Raw genomic sequence first — 11,547 nt, forward strand, 5'->3', positions numbered from 1 at the left:
CCAGATTAGCAATCAGAAAAGCCTAGTCTATTGGCAAAGGATGCTTTTCTTTAGTAAATGGCTACTGTATAGAACCTCGATCTTTATAGTTATAGCGTATCCAAATCAATCAGGGCAGTGTTTTCGGTGCCACAATCATCCATCTGCCAATTGGACACACATAATTTCACAGTGTCCCCGGGTCCAGAAATTTTGGATTTACATCTTCCACAATTTGACATCAGAACGTATATTAGTTAGTGGCCCGATGCTTTGCTCATAGTTCTTGGTTATGACCCAGATCTCTGCCGCCTACCTGATAAAACGATTAAACTTCTCTATATTGGCATGGCAGTTGCCAGGTAACTTTTGCTTCAAAGGTGGCAATCAGATTTAGTGCCATCTAAATATGAATGGATCTGGAAAATGGAACAGGTCAAAAAAAGCGAACAAGCATATGCCTTAGGAACGGGTGGGCTGAAGAAGTTTGGCAAGATCTGGGCAGAGTTTTTTTATGGGGATGCCTAAATTGAATTCCGTATTCTTATAGGGTTTACGCTCTAAGAAGTAAACATCAGAGAATATGTCTAAAATGGATGGGATTAGGGGGCATTTGACGATATTATAGAGCAATAGGTGTTTTTAGCTATTGTATTTGATTCACTGTTTCTGATTTAAGAGTTCGATGAATTCCTTTTTAAATGTTTGTTATATTTTAATTCCTGCAAATCCGATTATATTGATGAATTTTGATGCATGTATGTTGACATTTGGAGGTATGAATTTTAAGATGCTAATTTATGTGATATACGGATTTCAATAAAAAAATAGTTTTAAAAAAAAACTCATGTTTACTTTGCTGGTTAGCCATTTTTTTTTTTTTTTTTTTTTAGTACAGCATAATAAACTTGATCCCAAGATATCGGAGTGCTTTACATGCCACATTCATATTTAGGCATAGAGAGATTAAGTGATTTGCCTAGAAAAAAGGATGTTGAGCTGAAGAGACTGGAAGCAATTTCTAAAGTAGACAGCTCTGGCTGTTACGACACAAAGGCGCTCCTTTCACAAATCATTCATGCTTCAATCAAAGCTCTTATTTCTCAGTGTCCCAGAAGGACAACTACCAAATGTTATTCAAAGTGTTTTCAAGTTTGTGGATGAGATGTCCCGTCAATTCCTCACAATATCGCTGTACACCCTCTCAGACAACAAATGAGTGCTACTATCTCCACATCGAGCTGCCATTTTTCAAAGAAGCATTGCAAAGTTGTTTATATCCCTTTAATTAATTTTTTCGCATGCCTTTCGGGTGGACTCAATGACGCATAACTGGCACAAAATCCTTGAATGTCATGTCAAGCTAATCATTGTGAATCATCAAAAAGAGAGGGGGGGACCAGGAGCTTGTTAAGGTCCATTGTCCGCGCTCCTCAAATATAGCTAGATCAATGACTACTCTAGGGACTGTATACTTGGGTACACCACGGATGGCCTCACCCTCCAGATAGGGTTGCCATCACAGAACCCTTCTATTTTTTCTTTCCTCACTGACGTGCACTTTTACACCTCTTAGCTTTAGGTCCTGAAGAAACGCTACAGGTCATTAGGACTTACCCAACGTGAAACATGTCGACCTTGTGATTAGTTATACTTGCACATTGAGCCCTCAGGTAACTCACTAACCTGTTGGTTTTTTAGCCTACCAAGGACACCTCGAGAATAAATCATCCAAGAGCGGATGCCCTTAGGTAGTTTTAACTCTCTTTGCACGCACCACACCACTATCTTTCACAGGATCCTTTCCTGTTTCTTTCCCGCCCCCACACCTGCACGCACCTTACAGCTTTTTCTCTTTTAAAAAGATCTCCGTCAAAGAGACCCTTCGGGGGCGTGTCAGACATTGCAGCACCGGTCTGACGAGGAGCACAAAAAGCCTGATGATGAAGCGTGACATCATTCAGGATGTGTGAGGGCGAATAAGAGGCAAGACTTAGTCTTCCCCTTCGGGATTGGATCCTTGAAATTGGGGATATACATCTGCCTCTTTTCCTTTTTCCCTCACCACTTCGCTCTTCTTATTTGTCCTCTACCTCAATCTTTCTCTCCCCTTCCAATTTGGGTGACATACATGTGACCATTATCATGGAACAGTGTCCTCATTGATCAAGCTAATCATTGTACCAATAAATTACTTCAAAACACAATACACCCCCAGATTATTCAAAGGAATAAGTAATGGATCATCAAAATGTTGACTGCTTTTACCACTTCAGTGTTGTTTTTGCGGCTGCCCGTGGCCCCCACAGGAGGCCACCCAAAAAGACGGCCCTTCAGTGCCATTGGGGCATTAACCCACCCCTCTCTAGTGGTTGGGGCTCCTGCTGGAAGTCCGCTCGCCGTGGCACGCCAAGGGGGTCACATCTGGTGCGCCGAGTTGGGGGAGGATATATTTACCTCCCCGCCCCTCCTGGCGTCCTCTTTGCCACCAGCCACGTCGTCTCCCACCTCACCTCTTACCCGGAGGGCAGGCTGGTGGACAGGTGAATTAGAACATTTTAATGTTTTCTTTTGTGTTGCAGACGGAGTTGCAGGGCAATCTGGAAGCAGATGGGTACTGTAAGGGTACCTCTTCGCAGCACCGTTAGTCCTTTGGGCAGTTGGGGGCCTGACCAACCAGGGGTTTGCCCTGCTACGCTCCCCCTGAAAAGGGCGTGAGTAATATGGGACCAATGTGTTACGTGATCCGGGAGAGGATCGCCAAAAGGTGTAGCACTGACTGGGTAATCCACAGTGCTGGCTCATCAGGCAGGCGGGGCAGATAGGTTGGTACTGCTGCCTGCCCTTGGATCGCCCATAAGATAACCTACCATATTGTATGCTTTTGTATGGAATAAACCTCCAGTAATATTTTCTCATAACAAAAGTTGTCTTGTGTAGTTATTTATACATTGTGGGTGGGGGAAGTTGCCTATAATGGCACTATAAGCATTGCAGCCTTTATAATGCATTTTCCAGGGATCTGTCATTTACCAATTTCCCCTTAGAAAGTGTTCTGTGGGCTTTGTTAAATGATTTGGTTAAAAGTGAAGGGCAGACCGTCCTTTTTTTGACAAATGACATGGCTATAAATGCAGAACAGGCCACACGAAAACAATATATTAGAGTGCTTTACAAGGCCTGATTCTTACAAATATGTGTGCAACCCTCTTTGAGCACTAGTTGCATTACAGACTGACACATTCAGTTTTAGGCACTGAGAGATTAAGTGATTTGCCCTGAATCACAGGATGTTGAGCCTCCCCAGACACTCAACCCCGGTTCCCAGCTTCTAATTCGGCTGTTCTCGCCTTTACACCACATCCACTCTCTATTTAGTTCTTTACATGCACCTCCACATGGGGAGCACAAAATGCAAAAAATACTTTTTACTGGCAGCTCTTTAAACCCCCAGGACATCATCAAAACACCATGGCCTGCTTGTTCAAACGAGTACCCTACTCTCACTGTGCTCCCTTGCTCCCAGGGCTTTAAGTGGGAGGAAAAAACTGGGGGGTCGCTCAAGGAGGCGTGGTCAATGTAATTAAGGGCATGGCTTATAACACAGAAGCTACAAATCTGTGCCACTCGACTTGTATTTTGCTGTTTCTGTCATTGCATACAGATATATGATGCATAAGTAACATCATGCCTACAACAATTCAGGACTATTGGCTTTACCAATAGTTGTTAGTTGTATAAGATAAATAAGCAGAAACTATGGCTTGTAAATAATATTAAAAAAGGTTCCACTGAAAGACCTTGTGACACCCCGACAATGTTGCTGCTCCTGATTCTTGAAAAGAGAAAGGCAATCCAGAGAGAAATTGACTCGCTTTAAAGGATTTCCCTTCCCATACAACGCTCACCTAGTATGAATTCATGCCATAACTTCTCCACTAGTGAGAAGTGAGTAGTGTGAGCAGCGCGCATCGATGTGCCTGCTGTGACTGCAGTCCAGGGCACAAAACTGATAGAGACCCGTTTCGAGGCCTCCTTTAAAAAACTGCTGGTGCTCAGCACCGGCAGGGCCTGACTGGCCGAAGCGGGCACTGGGCATTTCCCCGGTGGCCTGCCAGGGTTGGGAGCCGGTTTTGGGTCCCTGGGGGCCGACTTTGTTATAGGGCCATTTTTGCACCATAGCTGCAAAATCGGCTGTTGTAACAAAATCGTCCGAAACCGGCTTTGGCAAACAACTGGGCTGTACCTCCAACCAGCCTGGGGGGCCAGCCGAGCACTTTGCCAGGGCCAGTTTTGGTTCCCGGTCCGGCCCTGAGCACCATTGAGACCCGGCCCACTTAAAGCCCTGCTAGCTCCCAATAAACATGCTCCTGGAGCAGTGCTGCCCATAAAGGGGGGGGCACCTTTCACTGCTTTTAACCACACTCCCTTACTCACTTTAAACAGCTGCTTGTTGTTCTAGTGAAATGACCTCACGCTGCTGCTCAATGGTTCATAAACTGGTGGCAATATAATACATGGGTGGATGAAACTCTGTGCAGTGATGAGCACAAATTACATTGAATTATACTCATTACTGGCTACTGCTTGCCCACTCGTGTTGTGCTAGTTTTCAAAGAAGGCCAGAGAACATGTGAAGCACACGGAAATGTTTATTCCATTGCCCTCTTCCTTTCCTTGGTTTATAAATTATAAGGCAGCAGTTTATCAACTTACCTGCTGTGATGTTTTATCCCTGCTCTTATGTGATATGTTGAAACTTGGAGACAAACCGGGGGCTTCTTTTGAAATGTTTTTGTCTGAGACCGCTTCTCTTTGCACCTTCGGCTCGTACTGTACTTTATTTATTCAGCAAGAGGCACTCTTCCTGTTATGCTTGTTAATGACTTGTTTTCCATCTTGTGTTTTCCATCTTGTGGAAGATTCACGCAGTTCTTTGTAGAAGTACATAAAACACGCATTGGCAAAGCCAAAAAGGTTTCGCCTACGCGAAATCTATTGACTTTGTCAATGTAGTTTTTACATGTTTCACAGCGGTTGAGTTGCTGTAGAACATAGCCTTAAATAATTCTTAAAAAACGCTAGGACGTAGTCAAAGCTTGTCACATCCCATTTTCTTTTTTTAACTTTAAGGCAATTTTCACACCAGGTCAACTGCTGTTCACCATGTACAAAAAACATTCACCAAAACAACAAATTTAGCATATGCAATACCAATTGGCTTTGCCAGTGCTTGTTAGGTTTCTAGCCTGTTGGTGTGTACATTGTCACCTGGCACCATACCGATTGTTGCCCACTGTGATATTTGTTTGGGGAACGTGATTTACATTGTGAATTCTCTGACAAATTCCCCCAGAAATGCTTTTATACTGCGGATTCTATGACAATTACCATATGAAGGGGACTTGCATTATGAATGTTCTGAAAAATACGCAAGGAAAAAGTATTACATTGTGAACTCTGATACATGCGACAGAACATGGTTTTACATGGTGAAATCTCTGGCAAATACAACAGTAAAGAGTTTTTGCTACTTAGCGTCACAGCTTTTCTAACCTACATTGTTATCTCTTTTTATTTTTTCAGAAGGAGTTCATAAAATGTGATAGCGAAGAAGACATTTTTGCAAATCTAGGACTGGAATACATTCAACCCCATGAAAGAAACGCATAGTAACTGAACATCATATATTTGCAAAATTCAGCAATTCCAAATTTACCTTATCATTCAAGTAATTTAAACGTTTTATATTATGAAATGGCACGTGTTATATGCTAACAAAATGATGTGCTTAAATGCTGAATTTTAATATTTTCTTTTAATGTGCTAATAAACAATATGCAACTACATATACAATTTGAAATTAATTTATTACATCACTATATTAAAACGAGTGTGCACATTATGCAGTTTTTTACGTTATACCGGTGAGTAGTGCCTGAAGGTCAGTGTGACCATTAACAAGAGACTTTCTCAAAGCTGCTAGGTACTGGTGAATGACTCGACTATGACACAAACAGACATTAACGCGAGGACTGTAAACGCCTTCGAGGAGGCATCTAAAACCATGGCATCCACTCCAGAGGTTGTGTGCCTGTCTGCTTTATCCCTCCATCCTGGACAAACAAAAGCACGTGAAATTCACAGAACACTTCTGTAAAAGTAACATTTAAAAGATGACAGGAGGCTATTGTAGTTTAAGTTGGTTTAATCTCCCGGAGCGCCGGGACAACCTCTTAACTCTCCGCGGCTGGCGCCAGAACAAAATGGCCGCCTTCCACTTCCGATTCACCCCTTCCGGTTCTGGTCTAATGTTTGCTCCATCCCAGGGTTACCACTGTGTGGTACAGCGCTTAACCAGAGGACGTGAGTGTTGTAAGGAAGAATGCGATGAAGGAGCGAAACTGGCACTATTAGCATCATGTTGTGTAATCTAGGCGTAACCTTGCCATCTCCATCACTCATTACCTTCTTATGTTATGAGAATGTAGAAACAATCCACTCATATCAGCTTTTGGATAAAAAAGAACCCAACTCCAAAATGTATGCAACACCACAGAATGAAAGACCACTACCCTAGTGCATTAATACCACAGTGACACAGACTGTTAGACCACACTGTGCAGTCGCCAACAGTAAAAAATCCCAACCCACAATCGATAAATGGTTTCCGATATAATACAAAATGCCCAAATATGTGCTCCAGACCTGTCCCTCAATAGTCGCCCTGCCATGGCTGTTTTGGAGCCGGCTAACTCCTCTGAGTTAAGAACTCTACACAAATTTAGGCAAAAAAATCAAAGCTGTGGAAGAAGCTCTAATGATAAGGAACCAAACTCGCCTGCTCAGTGAGAGAATGGCGGGTGTTTTACTTATTCTGGCTATGCCAAAATCCGCTAGCAAGAAAAGAAAATTAAAACAAGCATTTGCAATGCAATAGGTCTCGCATTTGAGAGAGTTTGAGCTATTGGCATTGTAAATGCCAACAGCTTAAACTTTCAAATATGCAAGACCTATTGCATTGCAAATATTTTTCTTTTAAAGCCCCCATGCCGCACTTTCACGTGCATGAAGGCCGCGCCCCTTTCTTTTAAGAAGCTGTGTCTAACAAAAAGGTGTGCAGCCTCTATTAAAGTGAAACCGTGGCATGGGGGTTTTTACAAAACAAAAGCATCTGTTTGTCAAACAAATAATTTTTTTTGTAAAAGCCCTCATCCCGTGGTTTCACTTTAATAGCAGCAGCGAACCTTTCCTAAGACACGGCTCTTCGAAAGAAATGGGCGCAGCATTCATACATGTGCAAGTACTGCAAGGGGGTTTTGACAACAAAAAACAAATTGGCAATGCCATAGGTCTCGCACTTACGAGAGTTTAAGCTATTGGCATTTATAATGACAATAACTCAAACTCTCGTAAATGCGAGATCTATGACATTGCAAAGAAGCGGCCGCCATTGTCCCGGCTGCTTTCAAAATGAAAGCGCTCATGGCGCGCTGAAGGTAAGGAAAGCAAGTCGTGCCTGCACAAGGGCAAATCCCACTAAAGAAAATAGTGCTCAAAGACGAATTAAAACATACCTTATGGCAGAGGTCTTCAAACTTTTGAAGGTTGAGCTCCCCAGCTGAATTTTTTTAGATGTCGGCCCCCCCCCACCCCCTGACAGAAATTTCTGGAATCTGGTACACTACATAATCGATTGCCACCCGTGTATCCCGGGCCATATCCAGCAAATAATGTTCAAAACAATGAGTGTTTCCTCCTTCTCCATTAATTCCCTCACTACCACTCACCAACAATGCACCTCACCTCTCGATAGCACCTTTCTGGCATGCATATAATTTTTTTTATAGCGCTACTCATAGTTTCATCATACTCAGGGGCATATGTACAAGCCCCTATAGAAACCACAATTTCACTTTTTACGAGTTGTGGTGGCGATAGGGGCATTGCTGCATTTACAAGGCAGAGTTAAGCCACTTAACTTGGCTTAACGCTGCCTTGTAAATAAGGCCCCCTTTCATGCTATGCTTAGTGTGAAAGGGTGGGCAGTGGGTGTTGCGGCGGGCGTTCCACTGCAACAGGCACTGATTTTGATGCTACGCCCTATTTACAAGGGCAGAGAAAAGGGAGGCAGTCTTAAAATTAAGAACAGGGAAAACCTGGTCTTAAGCTGGCAAAATTAGAAGAAATGCATTATTTCTCCTCATTTTTGCTTCATCCATGTGTGCTGCCTTGTGTAGCACACAAGGAAAAAGCAAAATGCCTTGTATTTGTAATCTTAAAAAAAAAATCAATTTTGTGTTTTCCGTGTGTGGTGCATTAAGCAGCACACATGGAATTGTGACAAATGGCATTTAAAGATTGTTTATGTACAGAAATGTCCTCCTCCTGTACATAAACAATCCATCCCCTGCATGCAGACACCCTTGCACTACAGTGCAATGGTCTCTGCGCTGGCCCTACACTGCTAAGTGTAGCGCCAGCGAAGGGGAAACACAAGGCTGCAACATATTGTTGTAAATATGGTGCAGCTTTCCGTTTCTGAAGTCGCGGAGAGAAGCCTTAACCCATGACTGGTAACGCCTCACTCCGAAACTTCCTTGAACATATGCCCCTCAGTTCTTTGATCTGCATGGTACACCTTCTTTGTAGCAGGCACATTAACCCTCTGTGCTGTGAGGGTGGCAGGAGTGCTCATGTGAGTGCACAGTGAGGTATGCGACAGTGTGAGAGTAGGGTAAGTGGAGTGACTGCAGGGTAAGTGAGGTGACCATATGAATTTGGGTGTGCATGTTAGTGCAGAATGGGACTAATGAATGCACAGTTAGTGATGGGCTTGTTTGCATGAGATTGCAGACTGAGCAGTGAGGGGGACAGGTGAATGTAGTGTCACATGAGTGCAGGGTGGGTAGTGTTGAGGTTCTTCGGTTTTCGACTTCGTCCTGTGTTCGGCCGCCATTTTGTGTCCCGTTGCCCTCACTCAGGCAGCACGGCGAACGAAGTGTTTTTGCCTTTTCCAGCTGCTATGTGTCCCTTCTGTTAAAAAGTAACCCCCTGCCCTTGTTTACGAAACCGATGTCAGGGTCTGGCCGAGTCCACTAATCCATGTCTAGGTTGATTGATCCCTGTCTCGACTGACTGTTTGGCTCTCCCTATTCTTTCCTTACCTTATCCTATCCGACTGGCCTTCGCTATTCTCTCCTTGTATTCTCTTGTTACACAATTATCCTTTGAGGCACACAAAAATAGGTCCTGCCACCTGCAAATTAGATTGTAGGCACTAGCACTGATTAACTTGTGGGGAGGGGTGACACACAGGGTCTGAAAGAAGGGCGTATTGATAGCTTGTATTCCAACTTTTCCTATTGGCTAGCCTTGTATGTATTGGGAGTATACGTTGTAAATATGTGTGCTATAAAAGATTGTACGCCACGGAATAAAGTGACAGTCTCCTGAGACCCTACTTCTGGGACAACTGTGCTTAGCCGCAGCTAATAAACCTGGTTTTCTACGCCTAACAGAGTGTCTCGTGTCTCTGTCCGACAAGACAGGTGAAGTCAGAGATTTAAGGCATGCCCTGCGCCGCCAGGCCCATAAGGCCCGGTTCTTCAACGTGCTAGTGTGGCTGCAGGTTGAGGTACAGGAAAAACCGTGCAAGTGCATTGTGGGAGCAGAGTGATCACTGAGTGCAGGGTGAATGGTGTTAGTGCATGGGGGTCAGTGTGAGGGCATTGTGATCGCTGTGAGTGCAGGGTGAGCATGAAAGGGAAGGGCGAGAATGAGGAGCAAGTTGTCTGAATGCAGGGTGCATTTCCCTCCCTCCCCCTCCAACTTTTCGTCTTTACCACCGATCAAGCCTCCACCCGCCCCGGAAACTGCGCAGCACCAAATGGCCCAGCAATGTTCGAAAAGCTCACTTACCTAGAGCCAGACGGGACAAATGACGCATGTAACCTGCAGGGCCGGTGCAGGGGTTGCTGGTGCTGAGGCTCCAGGCTGGTGTTTTACCTGTGACTGCCACAGGCCCCCTTTCTAGTGACATGAGATCTGATGACTGATTCACTATCTTTTTTTGTTTGCCTAAGTTGAATTTAGGTTCACGAAAAAAAAAATGTATTTAGTAAATTTCTAACCGTTCGTCACAGATTCAGGATTTCTGTAGAAAAGCAATGTTATTAAGACACTAATTAATTTGTAAATGCTCTTCCATCACATCCCAGTGGACTCTCCAGCCTCAACGGTAAATTTGCAGATTGAGCAGTGAGGGGGACAGGTGAATGTAGTGTCACATGAGTGCAGGGCGGGTAGTGTTGAGGTTCTTCGGTTTTCGACTTCGTCCTGTATTCGGCTGCCATTTTGTGTCCCGTTGCCCTCACTCAGGCAGCACGGCGAACGGAGTGCTTTTGCCTTTTCCAGCTGCTATGTGTCCCTTCTGTTAAAAAGTAACCCCCTGCCCTTGTTTACGAAACCGATGCCAGGGTCTGGCCGAGTCCACTAATCCATGTCTAGGTTGATTGATCCCTGTCTCGACTGACTGTTTGGCTCTCCCTATTCTATCCTTACCGTATCTTATCCGACTGGCCTTCGCTATTCTCTCCTCGTATTCTCTTGTTACACAACTATCCTTTGAGGCACACAAAAATACGTCCTGCCACCTGCAAATTGGATTGTAGGCACTAGCACTGATTAACTTGTGGGGAGGGGTGACACACAGGGTCTGAAAGAAGGGCATATTTGGGACACTTGATAACTTGTTTTCCAACTTTTCCTATTGGCTAGCCTTGTATGTATTCGGAGTATACGTTGTAAATGGATCACTGAAATAATATCGAGCCCATTAATATCGACTTGCAAAAATATCGATGAGAAAATATCGAGGGACAAAATATCGACTTTCTATCTTTATACAGGTAAGTACAAAAATATCGACTCTAAAATATCGACTGTAAATAATATAGACTGTCAAAATATCGTTTTTTTATATGTCTTTAAATTAAGTTAAAACTAATATAAAAATAAATATATTTAATATAAACTTTTATAAAATGATTAAATAAATGTAATATTATTAAATAATTAATGTAAATTACAAAAAAAAAAAAATATATATATATATATAAATACATATTATTAACTAAACATATATAATATTTTTACCGTAGCATAGCAAATTGGTTAAAATTTATTGTAACAACTATAGTGAATTCAACAGTAGAAAAACGCTGGATAGCGTAGGGGTAAAAATTACTATTCCCACTCCAGTGGGTGCAACAGTAGGGAAAACATTGGATAGCGTAAGGGTTAAAATTACTATTCCCACTCCAGTGGGTGCAACAGTAGGGAAAGCGTTGGATAGCGTAGGGGTAACAATTACTATTCCCACTCCAGTGGGTGCAACAGTAGGGAAAGCGTTGGATAGCGTAGGGGTTAAAATTACTATTCCCACTCCAGTGGGTGCAACAGTAGGGAAAGCGTTGGATAGCGTATGGGTAAAAATTACTTTTCCCACTCCAGTGGGTGCAACAGTAGGGAAAGCGTTGGATAGCGTAGGGGTTAAAATTACTATTC

The 11,547-nt window shown here is 43.3% G+C and overlaps 1 protein-coding gene across 2 annotated transcripts in view; it reads left to right on the plus strand.

Annotated features, from left to right (window-relative positions):
* DNTT (DNA nucleotidylexotransferase) overlaps window positions 1–5,827 on the plus strand; it is a 1,394,583-nt gene extending 1,388,756 nt beyond the window's left edge. For both annotated transcript variants that reach the window (XM_086922528.1, XM_086922529.1), the window contains exon 11: window positions 5,566–5,827. In XM_086922528.1, coding sequence (XP_086778654.1) covers window positions 5,566–5,652 — 87 coding nt within the window. In that variant the 3' untranslated portion in view covers window positions 5,653–5,827. The remainder of the gene's footprint in view (window positions 1–5,565) is intronic.
* The last annotated feature ends 5,720 nt before the right edge of the window (window positions 5,828–11,547 follow it).

The sequence above is a fragment of the Lissotriton vulgaris genome, chromosome 5 (assembly GCF_964263255.1).
Source record: "Lissotriton vulgaris chromosome 5, aLisVul1.2, whole genome shotgun sequence".
NCBI classification, from domain to species: domain Eukaryota; kingdom Metazoa; phylum Chordata; class Amphibia; order Caudata; family Salamandridae; genus Lissotriton; species Lissotriton vulgaris.